The sequence below is a fragment of the Pelodiscus sinensis genome, chromosome 7, assembly GCF_049634645.1.
Source record: "Pelodiscus sinensis isolate JC-2024 chromosome 7, ASM4963464v1, whole genome shotgun sequence".
Lineage (NCBI taxonomy): Eukaryota > Metazoa > Chordata > Testudines > Trionychidae > Pelodiscus > Pelodiscus sinensis.
In genome coordinates, this window is record NC_134717.1 from 47,476,321 (window position 1) to 47,501,434 (window position 25,114).

Sequence of the window (25,114 nt, forward strand, 5' to 3'; positions counted from 1 at the left end):
GTTTCAAATATTTCAGAAATGTTTTAATTTTTTCATGCAAAATTGGCTTAATTTTATAAAAATTTGTACTATCTTATGTATTTTAACAAAATATAAATTGAAAATGAACATTTTGAGTTTGTTGAAATAAAAAAATGTAAATGAAACAACAAACTCTCTTTCCTTCACCCCCACCCCAGGTGTCAGATGTTTCTTTTGTGGAGACTTTAGAAGTTTTCCAAATATTACCCCTAATTGGAATGAACAGAAATTTTGCAGTTTCAAAATCTTTCGAAAACAGAATTTTCGTGTTCTACATAGCTCCAATAGTAAAATTGTGAGCATTCTAGGAAACAAAATAGTGAGAGACCATCCTTATGAGCAAAGGAATTCCAGGGTACTTGCAATGTACAGTAAAGAAACGCTTCCTTGTGGACCATCACTATTTATTGCTGTTCAATTACTAATTGAAGCATCAGTTGGTTTCTAATAGTAATACCCTTTGGTAAGGTCATGTACATGGATTTAGGACAACAGCTTTTTGCACTTTCAGCATTCCCAAAATCTACTGTTTTTTCACCTACGTTTAAGGTATATTCGCCTTCATGTGTGTTTTTGGGCACTGTGTTCTTCAAACGTTCATTCTTATGAAATATTTTGGAAACTGTTCAGTGCTGTTCCTTAACAGCTGGAGGGGTGGCTGTTGAGTAAATGAGGCATGCACTTCCCCACAGGGGCTGAATTTGTTGCCTTCACTGCACTCAGTCCCTGCTGGGTCTCGGAATGAAGAGCACTACCACACCAGGCCAACCCATACAGAGATGGATTAGATTAAACTCTTGAACAAATTCACAGTTAATTTGCAACTTGCAAGCCATAATGAATTCCAGTAACCCTTACTCAAGCTGTATGTTGGAATACAACGTGAAATGAGGTTTTGATCTTAAGTAAAAATATGTTAAATTAACATTCAGGCTCTGCACTAATTCTAAAGAACCAAGGCATAGTTAAAGTTGCAGTTTCGTTCTCACCTCACTATGGTTTGGAATTGCAGACCCAAATGTAAGTTCATCCATTTGTATTTGTCTGTCTGTCCCATCTAACATCGCTCCCCAGTGATATTCAGTGCTTCTGCAACCGTGCACAGACTGACATTATGCACAAATAACAAGCGATATATAATCTCAACCGCGCTGAATGCTATACTATCAAAAACAACTCTGACATTATAATCAAGCCGGCTGACAGAGGGGGTGCTATAAGTCGGACTATGAACAGGAGACAGCTAGACAACTCTCCAACACCACATTTTACAGACCTCTGTCCTCTGATCCCACTTTAGAATACCAAAAGAAACTACACCTTCTTCTTAAGTAACTCCCAGCCTCTACTCAGAACCAAATTCACACAGATATACCTTCTGAAGCCTGGACCAGGATTATTGTATTTGCTTCCCAAAATCCATAAACCTGGACACCCAAGACGTCCCATCATTTCAGGTATTGGCACACTCCCTACCGGATTATCCAGCTATGCAGACTCCCGCCTCAAACCCTATGTAGACTCCCGCCTCAAACACTCCTAGCTATCTCCGAGATACCACAGACTTCCTGAGGAAATTACAAAACATCTATAACCTCCCTGATAACACCATCCTTGCCACCATGGATGTAGAAGCTCTCTACACCAATATTCCACATTAAGATGGACTACAAGTGATTAGAAACAATATCCCAGAGGTTACCACCGCTAATCTGGTAGCAGATCTATATAACTTTGTTCTCAGCCACAATTATTTCCAATTTGGGAACTACTTATGCCTCATGGCCCCACAGTAGGCTAATATCTTTATGGCTGACTTAGAACAACGGTTCCTCAAATCCCATCCCCTATTATCCCTCCTTTACTTATGCTACATCAATGACATCTTTATTATTTAGACTCATGGTCAAGAAACCCTGGATGCATTCCACAGAGATTTTAACAACCTACTCCCCACCATCTATCTCAGCCTGGACCATTCAACACGAGAGCTCCATTTCCTGGATACCACTGTACAAATCACTAATGGTAAAATCAATACCACTCTCTACAGGAAGCCCACTGACTGCTATACTTACCTACATGCCTCCAACTTCCATACAGGACACATCATACAATCCATCATCTATATTCAAGCCCTTAGATACAGCCGCATCTGCTCCAAATCCCACTGACAGAGACCAAAAACTTCAAGATCTCTATGAAGCATTCGTAAAACTCAATTACCCACCGGGGGGAATAAAAAAAACAAATTGAAAAGGCCAGATTAATACCCAGAACCCAACTACTTCTAGATAGGCCCTAGAAAACCAACAATGGAACACCACTTGTCATCCACCATAGCCCCCAACTTAAACCCCTCCAACACATTATCAGTAACCTACAACCTATACTGGAACAGGATACTGCACTCTGAGAGGCTCTGGGAGACAGACCTATACTCTCCTACAGACAGCCACCTAACCTCAGAAAGATTCTTAACTAACAACCAGAGGGCATACCACGTTAAAACTAACCCTGGAACTTTCCCTTGCAACAAACCCCGTTGCCAACTTTGTCTACATATTTACTCTGCAGACACCATCACTGGATCAAGGACTCATATTCCTGTACATCCAGCAATGTGATATGTGCCATCATGTGCCAGCAGTGTCCCTCTGCAATGTATATTGGAAAAACTGCTCAGTCACTTCGCCAAAGAATTAATGCCCACAAATCAGACATCTCCACACAGAAAAACCTGTTAGATAACATTTTAATCTAACTGGCCACTCCCTTAAAGACCCGAAAACATGTGTCTTACTTCAAAGAGACTTTAACACCAAATTACAGAGGGAGACTTCAGAACTTGTATTTATGCTTAAATTCACCAAGTTGCGAATGGACCTGAATAAAGATGCTAATTGCCTTACAAAGACAGCCTCACCACTTTTTAATATACATAGTAACTCCAGATTAGCCACTTATTGACTTACAATAAGCTATTTCCTCCTTCCTTGTCTCTTCCTTGCCCCTCGCCCCCACCTTCTGTTCTAGTAGCTGATTTGTTAGTTTATAATCTGTTTACTTTTTTCATTGTATTCATGTGTTATATATGGTCATGCCAATTCACTTTCAGAATATGATCTGAAGTGGGTCTGCCCCATGAAAGCTCATCACCTAATAAACTATCTTGTTAGTCTTTAAAGTGCTACATTTTTTTTTCCTTTACCAAGATCAGACTAACACGTCTACCTCTCTGTTATTGAACTGCTACAACATTCTACACATCTCAGCAAATCCAGGAAAATGGATGTCTTCCTATTCCCCATAACCTTGACAATGCTAGGGTTTCCAGGTGTCCAGTACTGGACTGGACAGTCTGGTATTTGCAGCTTCTGTCTGGTAAAAAAAACAACAACTTTGGTACTCCCTTCCCTGTGCCTTTTTTTTGGCGCTCAACCCATTTCTCCCCCCCCCCCTCTTGCATAAATTGCAAGGTTTCGTCCCCTTGGAGGCTAGTCTGATTTACCCCAAGAAGAGAGTCACACTTTCAGGCTGGGTCCAACTCAAGTTTATTGGTTGCAACCAAGGTACGGCTAAGGAACTCAATGTTCAGATCAGAGCCGACCCCCAACATCTCATAGGCAGGGGTTTTTATAGGGTTCACATCTTTCCTGGTTTAGGTGCCTTAACATGATAGGTTACTTCATCTTTGACATTTAGCATTCCTATAGGTCAGGTTAATTTTCCAAATGAGGTTAAATACAGTGCCTACTTGCTGAACAATGGGCAAGCCATACTTCCCTTTTTCCTTTCCTGCTTGAGCCGGTCACAAGTTTCAAGGATGTGGAATCTATCCATATCTCTACTTAACAGAAGACTGGTTTCACTTCCCCTCGTCTCCTTATTATAAGTTATTACCTGTGACAGGCCTTGACCTTTGTCATGTCTTACTCCTATACAAATAGCAAATATATCTAAGCATTAGCAATGTATGTATATTGTACGTGCCCCTCATAGGGGAATCAATGGCTCCGGGGGATTTGACTTCCCTTTTACACATCACCCCCCACACACACCATGTTTGCTGAAACTATCTGGCAACCTTAAATGTCTCCCTCTTCCCAATATCTTTCCTGAAAGCCTTTCTGGAAACAGTCATTTAGCCTCATGCAAACAGTCTATGATCAGAAAGAGACTTGGAAAACAGATTGGGCTTAAGACTTTGGGGGGGGAGGGAGAGGAGAAGCACATTGTGCCAGTTCTGCTGCATGCTACAGAAGGTTACTGGGGTTGACCTTCCATGGGCATCTTGGTCAACTCTGAACCCAATTCAAACCAACCATGGTAGATGCACATAGCTAATGTACAAATGAAAAATCAAGGACTACCCTATATGTGAGTATGGTTCCCTACAACAAACCAAACATATCCTTACTTGTCACCCAATTTATAAATACGAAAGAAACATTACTGCAATAAATTCTGTTATTCCTAATGTGGCCATTGAGCACAAACAACTTCAGATTAAATTGTAATTGCTGCTCTATACCAGCCACACAAAAGGTGGCAGCATTACCCCCATGTTCATTTCCCTCATTCGTATGAAAAAAATTCCTGTAAAATTTAATAGTGAGTAACAAATTTTACATGGAATTTTTTAAAAACCAACCTACTGTTATTCCTAACTTTGGTGTTTAAATTGGCCTAATTCTAAATTTTTTTGCTTATACAGGCAGTCCCCGGGTTACGTACAAGATAGGGACTGTAGGTTTGTTCTTAAGTTGAATTTGTATGTAAGTCGGAACTGGTACATATTGTAGGGGAAACTCTAGCCAAACATTTCTCCAGAGCTCAGTTTTATTCTCCCACACCTCACTTCCCTCAGTCCTTTATTCTCAAGCTGAGGTGTCTGCTGAGAAAAGCCGCTCCGCGTCTCCCTGGTCTGCTGGGGGGGGGGGGAGGGCAGCGCTAGCTTCGCGTCTCCCCGGTCTGCTGGGGAGAAGCAGATACAAACGGGGTAAGGCAACCCCGCGCTAAGTAGGGATCCGATGTAAGTCGGATCCATGTAACCCAGGGACTGCCTGTATTGATTTAAGTCAAGCCTTCAAGTAATTTTGAGATCGTACTTTCACTGTCATCTTAATTTTCCACCTGAAAGTCACTATCTCCCCAGGCTCTTATATGATATGACATGACAGTGGCAACAAAGTGTAAGGCAACTGAAAATATACTCTGATTTCCTCAAATTGTGCAGGGATGTTAAGTCTGGCTAACTTTAATGGGAGCATTTCCGAATACAGGCAGCAGAAATGGGCCCCAAAAGATGGAAAATAAAGTGTGTTCTGTCTAAAGCAGAAAATGTGTCATTCCAGCACATGCTCAGGTTTTAACAACAAACAAGAGCATTTTGCTATAAACATGACTTTTTTGCTGGAGAAGACACTCATGGGAATAAAGTGCAACAGACTGAATCATTATCCAATAAAGCAGTGTGAGGGCAGAAAGATAGAGCAGTTGCCATTATAATGTTGGACATATTAAGTGCGGTGGAAATCTATAAACTTAACTTCAAGTAAGTCCATGACTTTTATGGCAAAGCTGGACTTCAATCAATTTACAGTCTCTCAAATTTATTTCTTGCATATACAAGATCACTAGACAGAGAAACTTGAATTAAGCAATTCAAGGGACTGACAGAAGCTTCTCTTTTCAAGAACACAGCCTTTCAATAAAGGTGGCTGAAAGTTTTTCTTGAAAGAGTCCAGAATCACAAAAAAGCTAAATCATATTTGATATCAAGAATTGCACTGCTTGAACTACTTAAGATTTTGAATTAAAATAATAAAATATTTATAAAATACAAATGCTCGGTATAAAACAAACATTTAAAGTATAAAAGGTCACATACAGATCAGTGTGCCAGATTCTCAGACTTATGAGAAATAAAAATCTGAGGTTTGTAATAGAGTCACCATCTAGTATTTCATTATAAAAACAAAGCAACACTACTAAGGCAGAGGTGCTGGAACAATTTTATAATGGGGGTCCTGAGAGCCACTGAACCAAACCATGAGCCTTGTGTAAAATGGAAGCCACTTCAAACCAGGGGATGCAGCACCTCTAGTTCCAGCACCTATAGTACTATGCAAAGTTTAGAGTCTCTTTTGCACAAAATCCTGCACATGGGCTTATCTTTAGTGCATGAGCATTGAAATCCAAAGTCATTCAATAATTTTCCCAGAAAAGGGTGTGTTTTATCAGGCTAGTTCTGTAAAGTCACTGGTTGACTTGACCATAATAACACTGAGTGTTTTAGGGAAATCTGTCGCCACTGGCCTAACATTGAACGATCTTGTCTTACCCTGCTTTACAATCTTGTCTTACTCTGCTCTAAGGTGATTAATGTAACATTTTTGGGATACTTTTTCTGTTTATGATAGGTGGTCACTTAGAAAAGGGCAGTTTTTGGTTAGCTGTCTCTGTAAGAGCAACTTAAGAATGCTTCTGTTATAACGGTGCCTTCAGCTAACTGTGCTCCAAGGTAACATTTTTAAAAGGGCCTTCGTGGCTCAAAAGCAACTTAGCAACTAGAGAAATCTTCTGTAACTGTGAAAGACAGAGATGGGGAAATAAATTTCTATTAAGTTGAACATGGCATCCAGGGAGAGAATGCTGGAGGGAATAGAGTAGGGATGTGAAAAATTAACTTCTGAGCATCACTATTAATGGGTGATGCATACCGGTTCCAGTTAACCATTAACTGGTGGGGGTCTGAGCAGCTCCAGGCCTGGCATGGGCAGGGGACTGCACCAGCCCCATGGGGGCCCCCCACACAAAAGTCCGGCTCTGGTCATCCAAAGCAGCCTCTGTCCACAGTGAGCCCAGCTGCCCGTCTGCAACATGCCCGTGCCCGCCGTGGACAGGGCCAGGCTGGAGCCAATTAAATGGGATTTTACATTCCTGCAGAATGTTCGTGCAGAACCTCAGTTTCTTGATGCAGGGCCAAGATGGTCATAGAGCCTCCTTGGCCTTCATGATTACAAAATATCAGGAGTAAAACTCCTTCCTTCTCAAGAAACCTCCTCTAAGTTCCCAGGATGTAAGAGGCCTCTCCTAGATGAGAAGCTGCTCATGAAATGAGTTCCTGAAGAGGGTGGTAAGGAAGAGTGGATGAAAACTGGAGGCAGTGACTGTCCGTTAGTATACTCCATGTGCAACAGTTCAATGTCATACGTGATCACAATGGGCTGAAAGGTGACAGATGGTCCCTGAAAGCTGTGCGCTTGTGCAGCTGCTCAGGAGACATTCCAATGCTGTTCTGCTAATTATGCGCTCTGCGCACAGCTAGTTTAGTTTCTTGTGTTCAAAAATGTCCAATCTCCGCTTCTTTATTTTTGGGGCAAGGGAACTCTTGAGCAAGACTGACAGGGGCAGTTATTTGCTTCTGGTAATACCAGGGATCCCAGGGGCCAAGAGGGTTGTCAGTAAAGGTATTTAATCCTGCTTGCTGAGATGTAGTATTTCTTCTCTATGCTCTTTGAGGTGGGGGCAAAAAAGAAGTGGTCTACCACAGTTTCTTAACTGAGCTCAGTGCTGCTTTGTTTATGAGCAAGACCACTTTGCAGGGAGCTACTGCAGCCAGGACGTCAGTCAGAATGTGAGCGGTTTTTTTAAGCTTCTTACCTCCAGGCCCACATTAATTTTGTCCCTTTTCAAGAGGTCCTGGTGGGCCCTGAAGTCATCTTAAGGGAGCAGGTTACTAGGGCCTGTAACCTCATCCTGCCTCATTATGGGATGAGGTGGTGGTGGCCTATTCCGGAATGGTTCCCTCTTCCTCTGCTTCCACCTCATCCATTGTGAGCACTTCCTGGATGTCAACATCAGGCTTGGTGCCAGAGTTGGAGTCCAGTGCCAGATTGGAAGAGGTGGTAGTCCACCTTTCTTACACAACTGAGTATAAGCAGTGAAAGGGGGCTCTGGTACCGGAGGAACCGCCAAGGATTCCAGTACTGCCACTGCATCGACCAGTGGTCTGGTGACTAGGATGTGGCGGGAGCCCCAGTACTGGAGTCCAGAGGTATATGGATGAAGTACCAGTAGGTCCTGGATGGAGCTAAGGTTTTCACTTCAAACTCAAAAGAGGATTCTTCCCTTGGAGAACATGGCGGTACAGAACCCAATTCTGCCACCAGGCAGGGCCAGGATACCGGTGACTCAATAGCCACCAATGCATCAGCAGCCAAGCCTGTCAACACAGGGGGTGCAAAGAGGACAGATGTCCCTGGGCCCAGCAATTCAAAAGGGAGCAAGTCTTCTGAATGTTACTACTGCAGCGGCAGCAGGAGTCTTGGGCCCTGAAAACTGCCACCGGAATACCACACTGCATGCTCTGGGAGGGAGGGTATGTCATGCTCCAGATGACACTGAGGGCTGGCTTCTTCCTGCCCCCCGTTCCACTCAAAACCCCGCCCCTTCTGGGAGCACGGATCCCCCACCTCCCCAACTTGTCCAGGGGCCTGGCAAGTCTGTCAGTCCACCTGTTGGTAGCATGGAGGGCTTGCCTCTGGACAGTACTGCAGTGGTCTGTACCAGGAAGGAACTTGCTAGACCTTGTTCCCTTCTCTCTGTTGTCACTTTGGCTGGTGCGGGTCCTAGAGGGATCAGTGGGATCGGAAAGACAGCAGATCCTTCACTGTGTGAAAAACCTCTGGCATCAAGGAGGACAGCAAACACCTGGCTCCATGGCTGCTCCCAGGAATCAGTGGAAGGCCCGATACTGGACTCTGCACTTTAGGCAGCTTCTATGGCACCATCATGGGAGGGCAAGAGGCTTGTGCCCACTTCTCTCTCTTTGGGACCAGAGAACACCCTCTTTCATCGCACTGTTTGCTGTTTCTCCCTCAGCACTGGGGCTGGAGGACACACCACACAGGTGCTGAAATACCTAGCACTGATTCAGAGTGGCTTGGCTCCGAGATTGGTGTGAGGGTTGCCAGCCTGAGACTGGCTTTCAGCTGAATGTTCCCAAACCTGGTACCAAAAAGGATGAAGTCCTAACAGATTTGGCACTTTTCTTTGATGTAAGACTCCTCCAAACAGCTAGTGTGCAGGTCACTACCTAGCATCAGACTGCCTAAAGAAGCACAAGGACAATGGCATGCCCAGCTCCCAGGGCAAAAAAGGTCCCAAACCATTGGAGCAACTATTGACACTATTACATACCATCCCAGGACTACAAGTACAACTGTGAGAACTATACAGAATATGAACAGAGTAAGTCCAACCTATGGGAAAGAAACCTTGCCACAGCAAGAAAGGTCATTCTGGCAACCATCAAAGGTGATATGGAGGAGTTGGGAAAGTGCAGGACCAGCAGCACCTTTCACACCATCTTAGCTGTGCATAACTTCAGAGGGCATTAGAGCCAGCACAATCAATACTACTGAGGGAAGAATTGCCAGCAACTGTGCATATGGCGCAGACACCCCTAGCATGGAATGGCAGCGAGCACTCAGACAACCTTGGATTTGCAAATGTAAAAGATAACAGTATTGTTTGTCATCCAGCCATTGAAATCCCTGGCTAAAATCAGCACAGAGATAAGAAAGAGCAGGTTTAAGATAAATCCTGGCAGGACAGATATCTGCAGGCAGAGGGAGGCACCTTCCAGAGCATACAACCACCACTTGGTTGACTGGGGTGCGTCCCTCAAAAGATCAAGCTAGTCTTCAGTATAGGAGTTCTTCAGACTCTCCTGGTGCAAAGTTCTCACATTGCCAAATCCACAAGAATCATTCCTTCCATCATCAATGTCACCGACTGTCTGGAAAACTGAATGCCATCCTTGCTAATGACAACTTGACTTTGATAAGAGAAGTCACAAAGGCACGTTTTTAACTATAGCAATGCAATCTAACTGGACTCGGAAGCATCAGCCCTGAGAAAACTGCAACAGGTTGCTGTTTAACTGCTGAGGACATCAGCCTTACACTCCACTCGCTGAGCTGTCTCCCAAGGAATACACTGTCAAATCTAAGGTCTCACTCCTTATTTTCAAGGTGCTAAGTAGCTTGGACTTAAGATACTTGGACTGCTTCGTGTTCCGCATCTCAACTGCAATTGAGAACCACAGTTCTTGAGCACAGAGAGAAACATTTTTCAGGGGGTTGGCCCAAGACTTGGTCTTACCTTCCAGGAGAGACTTCCAACAGCCTACCTCCACCCAGGTGTTTCTCCAGCCTACAGGAAGAGTGCAGATGCAATTCTTCTTAAACCCCTAGCCACCTTCCTGAAATCACTTCTCCATTTTCACTAACAATGCCCTTATCTTTCACAGGTATTCTTATAAATCCAGAATGGAGTGCTACTTATTCAAAAGATTTTTCTCAATCCTCAGAGATCTATTTAGCAATAAATATTTTTCCCTGAAAGGGATTTAAAAAAAATGAATATTTTCATAGAGAAAGGACCCACAAGCCCCCATTCAAAAATAACACCCTTTAGTACTGGCTGAATGCAGTAAACTTTCCAACAAGGAAACTAACTGCTTCTAGCTCAACACGACCTGTGTTGAAGGTGATGTTTACACTGATGGGTTATGAGAATTGGCAGAAGGGGAGCTGTACAGTGATCTGAACATTTTGAGGAGGATGTGAGGTCTTTGAAGCTGAAAGCAGGTTACTCACAATGAAAAGTTGTGGAACAAAGAACTAGCCTGCCTGTAATTTGGCAAGCATGCATTTTATAGCAATTCAAATACTTCATAAAAGTCCAAATGAGAACAGGGTGAGAAAAATTTGCTGTACTTAACAAAATATTTTATATAGTTTGTGCTACTGGTATACGCAGCACACCTTTTTCTAAATGTAAGCACCAAACGCTTTGCTTGGTACACTTTGAGCACATATAGAAAAATGATGGCACAATAAATTTAAAGGTCTGAAAATGACTGCAAACATATTTTTAAAACCCAACTCTCTTAGTTTGTATCTATGCTTCAATTCTTAGGGCCAACTCCAACCCAATTTGGTGCAGGGCGTTCTTTGGACAGTGTTCTTCCCTGGACTGCAGTGGTGTTCTTTGGCTCCTCCAATGGCTCCTCCAATTGTCCTCATGTGTTTAGTAGCCTTCGTAACTGCTGCACCCGTCCCTCCTCCATGGGACACAACGGGTGTATGGTTCACCTACCAGCTTACTTTTATATCCACAACCTTGTACCTCCACCCCTTCTTGAGTGCACGCAGGTGTAGAAATGCATTGGTGCCACTGCCTATCAGGTCTTCCAAGGTGCAAGAGGCAGGGGCAGGAGTACAGAAGTATATGCTGTATCATACCACAAAATTAATATAGGACCCTCTCCATGCTTTAGGATCAATTAGGCACAGAATTAAGAGCATAAATTGGAAAAACTAACCTAAGGATAGCAGCCTAGTACCAAGTCAATTCAACATTTGTTAACATCTTTAGCTTCTTAACTCCTAGCTGACAAGCATTTGCAATTATAGGAACAGTGCATAATTTATAGTGAGAATTTTACTTACAAATTAGAAGAGTTAAACTTGTACAAATAGTAGTTTCACCAGGCTATGGGTAAAATCAATTTTGAGGAGAGTTAGGAGCAAAATAACTGTTTACAGCCATTTTACTTTTATTCCTGTAATTTAACCAACATCAACTCCAGTCTAGAATCTAAAAAACTATATTGCGACACAGGACAAAAACATTTACACACGGCGCAATTTTATAAACGCAGCCTATTACAAAACTATGCACAAAGTAGCAAGACAATGTTTTAATTTTTGCATTTCATGAATTAGCATTGTAGGAAAATGTATTTTGATGTGTATTATCTGAAATATTCTCTTCATAAAATAACTTTGTAATAAGAATATTAATAGATTGGTTGATGGGAAGAATTCTCTCCTATTTAGGATCTAATTGGGTTTTCTTTTTTATCTCCAAAGGACACCTTAGCTGAAGCTACCAGCTTTGAGAGAACACCGAAATCCTGGCAGCAAACCATAAATTGACCATTACCATAAAAAGAACTGCTAAATGAGAAACCATGTGCTCAGTATAAAACTAATTTCATGCTTTCAAAAGCACACAGTGGCTTCTAGCAAGATAGTGGCCCTGGGACTTGCAAAGACAGATTGGCTAATACAAATGGTGTGCTCCTGATGCAGTCTGCTTAGCCAAGCTTTACATGTACTGGCAGTAAATGGAAATTCTCGAATCTTCTGTCAAACAAATACACACTTATCTATAACTTTATAGCTGAAAGCTATAAAACAGCTGCCTCAAATAAATTTAGTAGGAAGACACACGAGCCATGTTAGTTCCTCATAAAAAAAAAATCTAGTCTACATAAACAGACATTATTTTAGTAATCAAAATACCATTTTGAATACATCATAATAATTTGCAACTCTCTACTTCTGTAACAAACAAGTTAATACTGCCAGACCTGAACATAATTAAAGCTAGCTTCAATAGACTAAGCACATCAGCAGTACTGTGATGCTTAATAAGTAACTTTCAGATGAAATAACTAGTGTTTTTTTGCTGTCAGTGAAATTTCTGGTCCAAGCTTTTTATGTAGTTACCTGCCCTATAGGATCTTTTTTAACTTAAAAGATTTGCTAATATCAACTTCATATTATAGCTTCAGCACCCTATTTTTAAATAAAACTTGTTGGACTTAAAATGTCAAATTTAATTAAAGCATGGTTAGACATAAGTGACAGTAATTTTATACCTCTGTCATGAAACAAGTTGTCAGAACAAATGACTTATCAAAGGTTGCTCAGTACATGACAGGTCATAACTTTTAACATTAATAATGCCAGGTTTATGTAAGATGTCAGCTCCAGCATGCAGTTTATTTCATTTTCTCTCAGTTTATCATATGAACGCTATTGGTCTCATTTATTCTTTATATCATAATGACTCAAAATTGGATTTAATGCCTTTAATAATAGCTTTCTTTTTGACCAGAGGTGTACAAAGCATATTATTAATTAGCTTACTTCTACGATCAGCAAATCAAACAGTATCACTGATGCATTCCAAAATACTTAAAATGCATAGGAAGTCACCTTCTGGTAAGAAATCCTCTGCAAACAACGAGCAAAGAAAGAAGGCTTACCACATATATTTACTTTTGCATTGAAAAAAACCTCTATCAGATATACCTTGCCTTTTTGTTATCCCATCTGCTATTTCCACTGTAATAACTACAATACGAATGACATACCCACAGAAATAGTGCGAAATATGTAAGTATCTACTAGTGATCTCTCAAAGCTACCCAGAAAAGTTTAATAATAAAATCATGCTCACCTCTACTAGGAAGTCCACTCCACATAATGACAATACTATTTAGCCAGCTTAAATAGCAACCAAGTTAGGTAAACAAAACTTCCAGTATGTGACCAATATGATCTACGGTGCTACAGAGACTTGGCTCCAGCCCTGATCATCTGTGTGACAGTATACTGTTATACCAATGCAGCTTCAAACCTTTCCAGATGCTGGCTTATTGCATTGCTCATTGAAAATCCTTTACACGCTGGCAACATTTTAGGGAAGGAGGACAAGCACACTGAGTCATTTGTAAAGAAAGCAAAGCAATTTCAGTTCTATATCTTCATGCGTACTGAAACACAGAGCACTATCAAAGTAGAAGTCTGAGATGGATTTATGCTGAGAAACAGGCAACCTAAGCCTTCATTATCAATTCATGAAATCAGCGACTGTGATCAAATTCAAGCAAACCATAAAAAGGATATGATTATGAAAGGCTCTACAGATTTAGCTCCAAACCACACAGAATGAAGAACCATCTATCTAAATTGTATAAATGTTAAAAATAGCTCTGCCTTTTCCACTGTGAATAGGAGACAGAGGAGAATCAGCAGCCTGTATTCAAATGAGATTTATATTTAGAAAAACCTGAAATAAGTAAATAAATAATAGTGAAAGTAAATTAAAAAATAAAAAGTCATTCCTGGCGCTCTTTTGCATATGAATAGAAGCACTTGATTTTACAATTATGTAAAGGATACAAAAATCAGCATAAGAAAGAGCAAGAATATTCACAGATATGTCTGTCTCTAATATAAAGAGAAATGTAAATATTGGGGGAGGAGGGGAATTGGAGTATTGGCCTAGACTAAGATCTTCTGTGTAGAACATATTACATATTTTCAGAGATAATGTAACAGTTAAGTGCAGGACAGCATAACAAAGCACATTTGTTCTTTGCTTAGATTACTTACTAAAGGACATTTTACCATTTGCATTTTTTCATGCATTTCTCAGTATGTGAATCTTGCTGTCTTTTCATCTGTTTCCTACCAGTTATCTTTCCCTACAAAGTAACAAGTGGGGCATCTATACAAACTACCAGACACAGACAAGTGTTGCAACAAGAATAAACTGAAGATCCGGGAAAGATTAAGTTTACAAAGCAAAAACACACACGAGTTTGTTAAACAAGTATCTATGATAAACTTACTAATAGCCTAGTATGTCTGGGTTAACAGAAAGCATGGGAAGTTTAGTTCTGATAAATACTAGTATTCATAGTATTACTTTAGGACAAGTCAGAGATGTTGGGGTGTGGGTGGTTGGCTTTTTTTTAAACTAACTAAACAACATATAAAATCATAACCACTATTCACCACTATCTTGCATTTATAGAGCACCTTTTATCCCATAAAATTATAACATTTACAGACGCAGCAATCTTACATCTCAACAAAGGACCCAGTCTTGCAATGAGACCTATGTGGGAAGACCCTCATACCTATGCAGAACCTTCTCTGACTGCAGTGGGTTTCCGTGGAGGTATAAGTGTCTGCCCACGCAGATTTGATTTCAGGCCTGAGGCCCACACTCTGTCTTGCGATCATGTTGTACATAACTACTACAACCATTTCCAGGCAGAAATAGGGTCAGGTTTACCAGCAGGGTACGTCTACACAGCAGGGCTAATGCCGAAATAAGCTACGCAACTTATTGTGCAGCTTAAGTTGAAATAGCTTATTTTGACTTTTGGTGCTGTCTACACAGCAGGAAGCCCGGGTTAGAGCACTCTTCCTCCGACTTCCCTTACTTCTCATACGATGAGGGTTACAGGAGTCCGGAGTAAGCCGTCCCCCAGCCTGACATTATTTCAACATTATATCAAAATAACTGCTTGTATGTAGGTGTGGACTATGTTGTTATAACCCTGTTGTGTAGACATACCCTTTAAAGTCAACATCTCCTTATCCAAAGGAAGGCCCAAATATGAATTCTTCACCAAGACAGAACTCGGACTTGGGAGAATTACCTGAACAATTCAGAAACAGCATACACACTTGCAACAGGGTAATATATTCAATGTACACTAGACTGTGAGTAATGTTTAAAAAAAAGCAACTCAAGAATGTTTTGTGCAATTTTTTCAGCTACAGTCCCTAATTTGTCATGTTCAAATTCATACTAAAATGATTTTGTTCACATAAATATGCCAGCCATCTATCTACTCAATACATGTGCCTTAAACAGCTGCACGCCCAATCACATAAAACACAAAATTAGAGAATGCTGGTGGATAATTAGCACTAAAACTCCTAGCTAGTCAAAGGAATGTTCTCCGCACTACTTCTGGGGGATTTTTGTATGTTCTGCTTCAATACTTCACCAATTGCTAAAAAATAAACCTTAACTAACCAATAATGGAGAAGTAAAAGGTTCCAAGAGACAATGTATGCACCAGTCCTAACTTTCCCTGCTACCAGCTCCATATCTGGAACTGGAGCAATGCACACTATATACACAACAGGATTGAGAGCTAGAGCCCTACAAATCCATGGATATCTGCAGGTATCTACATCTGCAGAGGTAGATGCAGATATCCGCGGATCAGTTTTGCAGATGCCGATACTAACTGTATCTGTTCAAGGCTTATTCATAGCTCCCGCCCAGCAGACCATGTGTTTGTACGCAATATGGGCATTGGGTTTACTTTGCACAAACTCCCCACCCTCCCACCCTCAAAAGAAGCAGCAGGAAAAAGGCAATGTTTTTCCAACTACCGCATATCTAATATAGCCACCAGTAAATTCACACGACACCTCCTCCACCTTTGAATCAGGCATTAAAGGATATTATGCACAGTTATTAGGCTTTCAGTTAACATCTGTTACATAAATAAATACCTCAATCATTTATTACCACAGAACATGCTTTACTGATAAATGTAAGTATACCAAAGCAATATAGTAAAGTTCGTTTTTTAGTTTCAAAATGGTTGATGACAGCTTTGATAATCCAGAAAAAACAGCAGTATCTATATTTATCTATACATACATACAGATGGGTGGATGGATATATGCAGATTTAAGCAAAATTTCATTTTCCCGGAACAAAATACATTTTGAAGATACGTAAGTAGTGGAAGTAAAGTGATGCACTCCACTGAACAAAATCTGGTTGGACAGGAGACTGTACAATAGCTAAGAGTAAGAAAGGAATACTGCCTCTAGACCTCATTTAATACTAATCTAACTTACATCCATGGAATTATTGATTTGGGGGGGTTTAATGAAAGATAAGAACTAATCCTTTATTTTAAAGCTCAACTGTCCCTTTCTGCTCTCCTATTAGAATAGCAACCATCTCATGCACACACTGAAACGGGGACAGAGCGTGAGCCCTGCAGCATCAGGCTCCCATTCAAACCCCATGCAGTTCCTTTTTTTTAGAGCTACTGTACATTGAGTTTGGGCTTTATCTAGCAGAGGAAGGAGGGTTAGAATTAGCGCTGACTGGGCTCTGTATTCTCTTCCCAGATACATCTCATTCTTAGAGCAAACAATACAGCAATACATACATAATACTTAGGGTTGCCAGTAGTGGTTGGAGGTATCCCCCAGACGTTTCATCACATCACTACAATTAAAGACCTTTAAATCCTTAGACTGCGGTGCAACCCTTCAGTGTTGGAAACCCTAAAAGTAGTCAGGCTTTGAAAACAAAAGCACAAGGATTAAAAGCTAACTACATGGAAGCAGGCAGAATTGACATTGAAAATGTACTATATTAGGAGTACCATAGCACCTATTAACAAACCTCTCCTTTTCCCCAAAAGAACGAGTGCAGTGCAGCTATGCTAACTGGTGTTTCTGTTCCTGAACTCCTTGTTCTTTGTTCTCCTGTACTTCTCCCATCTATTTAGGCATATTCCAGTCCTGGAAACACTTATAAACATACAGAGTAGAGCATTTACGTTCTTCTAGGCCATTTGTCTGGTGCCCAGCCTGCTTTTCAATGCTCACTGAAATACACTTGACACACTAGTTTTTTCTGTGAAGAAAAATAAGTGAAAGGAGTGTAAGACCTAGTTCAGTAAGATTACTGACTCTCAGATTTTGATCTCCAACAAGGCAGCGCAGACCCAAAGCTCTGGCACAGCTAAGGATTTGGGGCTGTGTGCCCAGATTCCAATTTAGGGTCAGCTTCTGCTCACAATTAAAACATGGAGAGTTACTCACTGCAGGCTTACACTACTGTAACAGGCTATAACCTGAATAAGGAATAGATTTCTGTACTGATCTAGCAAATTGTGCTCACCTATTCACCGGAGACAAGTCATTTCTTTAGGTCCCTCCCCCCGCGATTGCCCTCCATTATCATCAAGGAAAAGGTGGATGAGTAGACATTGTGGCCGGGCTATTACATTTTTTTTTAAATATCTTCCAAAGCTTGCTTGTAGTAATTTTAATTTTTTACGGATAGCCTCAGTTAGGCATTTTAACTATGGGCAGCATTCATTAAGATGCTACTTCTCATTTTATAGAATTCTCACATTTCATTATGATGTGTTAGATCCCTCAACTGTCACAAATGTAGAAGTTATGGGGTTACAACCTGCAACTAGGTTTTCCTGTGTGTTCCCCTGAGTCTGTATGGGACCCCCTCTAATGTGAACAGGAGCACAGCATACATACAGAATGCACTTGGGCCAACAACTACAGGATCTAGCCCTACATCATGCTCTGTAACAATAGAAACCTGGGAGCAATTAGATATGCATGTACCAGTATAACAGCTTACGCACCCACGCTGCTGACCGAGTGTATTGCAGAGAGCCCATGTTCACCAGCAAAATCAGAGAGGCCACCCTGCAGGCCTTCAGCAACAAAAGGACTGCAAAAAAGACATCATGGAGTGTAATCGCCAAGTTAATTCACATTTGCTACCCAAAACCAGCCTAGAACCCAAGGAAAATTGTCCCATTTCTTAGAAAAAGTTTGGACATAGAGCACAAAGGGAACTTCCAGAATCTGTGATGTACATGGGTACAGAGAAGTAGGGTTGTCAACATGTAGCCAACTACACGATTAACTGGTAAGCCTGGGCTTATTGGTTAATCTTGTTGATTACATGCTGCCTCTGTATTAGACACAGCCGGGGGACGGGGGCGGGGGGGGGGGGGGGGGGGGGACGAAGGAGGCAGTGCCCGTGAAGAGCTGGCTTAAAAGCTGGCTCCCCATAAGCACTGGATCTGCCTCCCCACACACCCTTGCACTGCTGCCTTTGATAGAGAGGCAGCAACACAGAGGGCGAGGTGGGCAGGTGGAAGCTGATATGCATGGGGAGCTGGCTTTCAAGTAGGCTCCCTGTGCATAATGGCTCCATGGACCCGCCTGCTCCCCTCTCCTTGCTGCCTGCTACAGAAGCAGTGTGGCGGGGGAGGAGGGCAGAAGCCAGTGCCAGAGGGAGCCGGCTTAAAAGATGATTACCCCCATCACCAGCTCTGTGCTGCTGCCTTCCCCCTCCCCCCATGCTGCTGCATCTGATAGGCAGCAACACGGGGGAGGAGAGAGGGAGGGGAGCCTGCTGTGAAGCAGCTTCTGTCCGTGGCAGCCTGGGTTTCCTGTGGACAGAAGCTTCTCCAGCATCCCATAGAGCAGCTCTGTCCATGGTGAATCTGGGCCCACCACAGAAAGAGGCTGCCTGCGTGGGAAGCCGTTTTTTAAATGGGTTCCCCTCGTGGACCAGCTCCCACCTGCCACCCTATGCTGCTGCCTGTGATAGAGAGGCAGTAGGGTGGGGTTGCATCACGCTTTGCTCCGTGTGAGAAGACAGGATACTGGGATGGATGAACCACTGAGCTCACAGCTTTTATATCCTTAATTCATTGTAAAAGGTAGTTTGCCTATTTCCAGGCACCTGCCAGAATTTGTGCCTCTTAACTTTGGATATATATATTCCCCCCCACCCCCCACCCCCCAGCGTTAATACAAACAAGGCAGAAACCAGAAGACGACTCCCCTAAGTGACATCACTGCTGCTACTATCCGAAAGCGAATGAAGGGGAGTAGGAGACCACCATTCAGGAAACTAGCAATAGGGATTCACAAAGAGAAGTCATGTTTTTTAAAAAACCCATTACCTATAGCAACAGAATTTAGCAAAGAATTAGCAGAACTGTAGATCAAATATCTGTGGTAAGCTTGCAGCACCATCTTGTGGGAGCTTTGACTTGTTACAGACACCATTCTATGGGGATAAAAAACCCCTAAGAGAAGGAACTACAAACATTTTCTATCAAGTTACTGAATGTATTACAGACAACTGAAGCAAGCAGTTTTTAATTAGTCAGATTTAATATTAGATTGTCCACCATATGCACACTTGTCTCTATATAGAGTCCAACTATGCATTTTCTACACCCATTTTAGAGTGACTTCTGTCCTTCATTCATCCTTTCCTTTTTTAACCTCAAATTCCATTTCTCCTTTTCCTCTCTCCTACTATCACAATTTTTCCTTCTATTGATTTCTTTTCATCTTTCCTGTCTAGTGCCCTTCCTCTCCCCCTCCCATTTTTTTCTCTATAGCAATGGCTGCCAACCAATTTACCATTGTGGGCTGCAGATACAACTGTGTGTGTTATGTGAACCACCTTCTCACAATACATACACGGCCTATAAGGCCGTGAGAACACCACATGGGCTGCAGTTTGGTGTTGACTGGGCCACAAGTGGTGCACAGAATGATGGGGGAAGTTATAGAACATTAGTTCTCAACCTATTGTCCTGACCACTTCCCTCATTCTCTAAATCTCTTCCTCTCCTCTCACATCTACAGTGATGGTGCCTTCATGACCCCTGCACCCACTTGTAGCCACTCACCAGATTCCAGCACATCAGAGAATCCTAGTACTTGTTCTCTGTGTTTTTGTCATTATCCCATGTTCTCCCATTACTGTTATTACTATATCAGAACTTCAAGGCTCAGCTTGCCTGTTGTTTCCACTTATGGAGACCAACATCTGAAAATCTCTTTTCCAGCTACACATGTACCTCATGCCCTCCATCCCTCTCTACTATGCACACCTGCTATGCTGAAGGTTCTAGTCTGCAAGAAAGCAAGGATTTCCTCAGGAAGTTAGAGAAAGGCCATTAACAACTGTTCTATGAGCAAAACATACCAGTTGTGACTATTGCTTCAGTTAGACTCCTAGACCTAGTAAGCTTGGGTAGCTACTAAAACTAATTCACCACTAGTACTATAATTCACACACTGACCTCGTCTGTAGAGTATTTTTTCCCCTGGTAGGATGGTACATTTCCTCAAAGCCATAATACATTTTTTTCAATTAAATCTACCGACTAATAAGATGTTATCGACCAACTACTGAAAACCCACCCATGGTAAGGATGTAAGAGTTTAACCACTTAACCAATAAGCATCAGCTTATCTGTTTCAGTTGCGGTTAAACTTTTCTGTCAGCACACGCTGTATCCCGGCTGCGCGTCCTACTCCTGGGAGCCTGCTTCTGGTGCCACTCGCAGGGAGCAGGCTATGCTGCAGACTCTACAGCAGGGTTTCCCAACCTATGGGTTGGGACCCAAATATGGGTCACCATTACATTTCAAAGGGGTCGCCAGGTGTCTCCTCAGGTGGCTCTTAAGGAGCCATTCACACATTTTTTGAATTGCCCTGGATCACCAAGTCTTCCTGAATTGTCAAAATGGGTCCCCATCTGGAAAAGATTGGGAACCGCTGCTCTACAGCAGTGGTCTCCAACCTTTTTAAGCACAAGATCACTTTCTGAATTTAAGTGCAGTCCAAGATCTACCTCAAATATAAATACCCTTGTCCCGCCTCACTCCCATCCCTTCTCCGCAGCCCCCTCCCCTGCTCACTCCATCCTTCCTCTCTTACCCATCCTCACTTTCATGAGGGTGGGGCAGAGGGTTGGGGTGCAGGCTTTCGTCTTGGATTAAGGGATCTGGAGTGTGAGAGAGGCTCTGAGCTGCTCTTGGCACAGGCAGCTGGGATGTAGGAGGAGGTTTTAGGTGCAGTCTCTGGGACAGCGTTTGGATGCAGGGGTGCTTGGGTCTTGGCGTGCAGGAGGGGGTCCATGACTGGGGTAGGAATTTAGGCTGTGGGCTCCAGCTGGGCCCTGCCTACCTCTGGTGGCTCCTGGGTGGTGGTGCAGTGGGGCTAAGGCAGACTCAGCTGTGCCCTGGCCCTGCATCACTCCCTAAAGCAGCAAGCAAACTCCCTCCCAAGTCCTGTTGTACCCCCTCTGTGCTTCCTGGAGAAAGGCTACAGAGTGGGAGAGGGGGCATCTTGACATCAGCACCCTTCTCTCTCTCCCCTGTCCTGCACAAAAAGCAGGAAGCTCCCCAGGGGAAGGGGCAGCTCCATGGCAAAGGGCAGGAGAGAAGTAGCAGTGAGGGGAAGGCGCAGCTGAAATGCTGGCACTTGATAGCCTCTTGGTCAAACCAGTCAGGATCACCTGCCAAAGCCACCGAGATCTACCAGTAGATTTCCATCTGCTGGTTGGTGACCACTGTTCTACAGTGTAAGCTTTATACTGCAGAGCCCACAGTGCATGTAACCACTAGGATTTTTAATGGTTACACAATTTTTTTAAAACTTTTTTACATCCCTAATGTAGAATACTTACACAATACAGTGCTAAAGTCAAAAAGAATTTATTTTGGATTAAACCAAGGTTCTACAGAAATAAAATCAATTTTTATAAGAAGTTCATTAAAAGCTGTGGAATTATAAAAACTAACTTCTCTGAAAAACTTAAATTGACCTGTACAATCAGAGAACTACGCCAGGCCACAGAATTCTATTGGTTCTAGCAGGCTATTAAATCTTGTAACTGTGTCTTTTCCTGTTATTTCACGTTGTGAACAAGATCATGCTTATATTCAATTTGTAAACAACTGGCCATCGGTAGTGGAATGCTTGAAGGATTATCAAGATTAGCTGTCATAGGGAAATGCTCATTGCAGGAGGAGTGAGGTATTTCTCTTTGTATTGTATTTCAGGAGCACCCCTCACTTTGTGGACAACTTTGGACTGGGATTAATGAGAAGAGAGGTGAGACAATCAGGTTACGTAGTTTGGTTCCATCATATGCACTTGAAGTGACAGTTTTAGTGGGACTGTAATCATGACAGAAGACTTCCCACATTTTCAGCATGTAGGGTAGCCTTATTTGATAAACTTTGGGTCTACTGGGAATATTATTCCTTTTGTCAAGATAGAGGGAGAAATTACTTTCGTCAGGTATTTGTCAGAGATTTCAGAGGTGTGGCGAACAATCAATTCTTCCAACTTATAAAGTGCCATGTACACTACAGTGAATGGGTTCTTTAAAAACACATGTGGTAATAAAGTATTGGAAGGAGCATTTGTTTCCTTCATACTTGGAATCAAGTCTACTTACTGGTAAGTTGAGATTAAAATAATATTTTTACCATCTGTATAATATTTTTTACCATCTGTACAAATTCCCATTTCTTTGGCCAATGTTATGTTGTAAATAAAAATGCATCTTTTCATTCCATTTTGCTGTATGGTCGTAACCACTCCAGAGAAGTTGAGTAGGAAAGAATGTGGGAAATACTGTCAATTTTATGATAGTTTCAGTATTCTTTTTTCTGAAATGCTTTGAGAACTGCATTCCAGTCAATGCACTGGCTCCGAGACCATAATAAATATTTTGTAAATCTATGAAAGGCATTATGTTTAGAGTTTTTCTTTTAGCAAATGAAGTTAATGTAACTCAACAATACAAATAAAATGCCTAGCTCTTACTGTAGCAGGCACTACACAGATCCATAAAATAAGTACATATATTTATTTCTGAAGCAGAGCCCTGTGGGGCACAGGTTGATTACAAGAAGAAATATTAATTTCAAATAATGTATGCTTTAGTGAGGCAAGCAATCCTGATGTTTACAAGCAGGTGGGGGTAAAGGTACATATCCAGGGCACACACTCATCTTGGATGGAAAATGTCTGAGGATAAGAATGTGGGAAACAGAGGGGACAAAGGGTTACAGTTTTAGGTGACTTACATGACTGACAAAGCAGCATGAGTACACAACTCAGGGAAATCAAAACGTATAGTGCAAATGCTCTGGTCTAGGGGCTTGCAGTTTTGAGCAACACAGAGAATTTTATTTCATTAAGTGATGGTATGTGTCTCATTCAGAATATTTTTGCAAAATTTCACAATGAATCCAGCCACGTATTTACACATCCATATGAATTCCATCATTTTCAAACACAAGTCTGGTTGCCAGCAACATGATATGGGATAGGATCGGTATATCTAATTGACACACAGTCCATCCTTAGATTCAAAATTAACCCAAACTTAAAGAATCAATCATAAACCAAAGAAACAGAAAAAAGTCAAGCACCCAGAACAAAACTCAAAAGGATGAGAAACAAAGAAAATGAAAAATAGCAAAGGCTCATCTCTTCAAACCAGTACAGGCAGTCCCCGGGTTACGTACAAGATAGGGACTGTAGGTTTGTTCTTAAGTTGAATTTGTATGTAAGTCGGAACTGGTACATATTGTAGGGGAAACTCTAGCCAAACATTTTTTTTAGTTTTGGATAGCATAGGGAAAGGTTAACTCCCCTCTAATGTTTGTTTTGCTGTCTGTTCCCCTGTTCAGAAGATTTCACATCTATTTCTGTCCCTGTGACAAACTCAGGACTAAAGGAGTAACTCATCAAATACCAAACAGCTCTGCATCATGCTTTGAGCTAATAGCTTTATTTCCACACACCACCCAGGGTTCTAGGAGGAAGGTCCTTTTTTTGCTAACACAATGAGGCCAGCACTTTGTTTGTTTTGGTGGAGTCTTTGTTTGCCCAGAGAGCCCAGCATGTATAGGGGGAGGAGGGGCGGAGGGGCTGCTTTTGTCTGCTGTTCGGCAGCCTGTTGCTCAGGGGAGGGGGCAGCCTGTTGCTGGCAGGGGGGAGGGGGGAGGCGTGCAGGATGCGAGGCCACGGGGGGGGGGGGGGGGGGGCAGCGGGCGTGGGGAGGCACTTTTCCTCTGCCCGGCAGCTCTGAGGGATCCCTGTCCCTGTGGCCAGCTGCTGCAGGCAGAGGCCAGTTGGAGCCGGCCGAAGAGGAGGAGAAGGTGGATTCTAGGACCCAGGTGAGCGAGCCCCGGGGACGCTGCTGCGCTCCGGGAGCCCGGCATGTATAGGGGGAGGAGGGGCGGAGGGGCTGCTTTTGTCTGTTCGGCAGCCTGTTGCTCAGGGGAGGGGGCAGCCTGTTGCTGGCAGGGGGGTGGGGGGGGGGCAGCGGGCATGGAGGGGCACTTTTCCTCTGCCCGGCAGCTCTGCAGGACCCCAGTCGGAGCCGGCCCGAGGAGGAGGATCCTAGGACCCAGGTGAGCGAGCCCCGGGAATGCTGCTGCGCATGTGCGGGAGTTGCCTCACCCCGTTCGTATCTAGGGATCCGACGTAAGTCGGATCCATGTAAGTCGGGGACTGCCTGTATACCAAAGTTTTACAATTCTTTTGATGTAACTGTTGTGTTTCTCTAATAAAATTAATAAATCTTTTCTATGAAGATCTGGAATTTGTCACCTGATCAATACTTGTGTACTAAAAATTAATAAGCAGCTAACCGTGCCTTCTCTAGAAAGCAATTTTTAATAACTATGCCATTTTTGCATCTCTCTCAGTAAAATAAAGAATGATGGATACCTATTTTTAAAATGTTACATCCTAAGGACGTTTTAAAATATTGGACTTGAGCATTTTTTACTTCTTTA

General features: G+C 42.4%; 1 protein-coding gene across 6 annotated transcripts in view; it reads right to left on the bottom strand.

The window, feature by feature from the left end:
- ZNF385B (zinc finger protein 385B) overlaps positions 1-25,114 on the bottom strand; it is a 330,914-nt gene that overhangs the window by 251,908 nt on the left and 53,892 nt on the right. The window contains exons 1-2 of one of the 6 annotated variants that reach the window (XM_014571699.3): positions 13,348-13,362; positions 11,547-11,589 (exon numbers count right to left, since the gene is read on the bottom strand). The exons of 4 other annotated variants lie outside the window; for them this stretch is intronic. Coding sequence is in view for 1 of the 2 variants with exons in the window: in XM_014571697.3 (XP_014427183.1) it covers positions 13,348-13,372 (25 nt within the window). In the remaining variant the exon portion in view is untranslated. Of the gene's footprint in view, positions 1-11,546; positions 11,590-13,347; positions 13,545-25,114 lie in introns of those variants that run through there. One more of the 6 variants, XM_014571697.3, reaches the window with a different exon arrangement.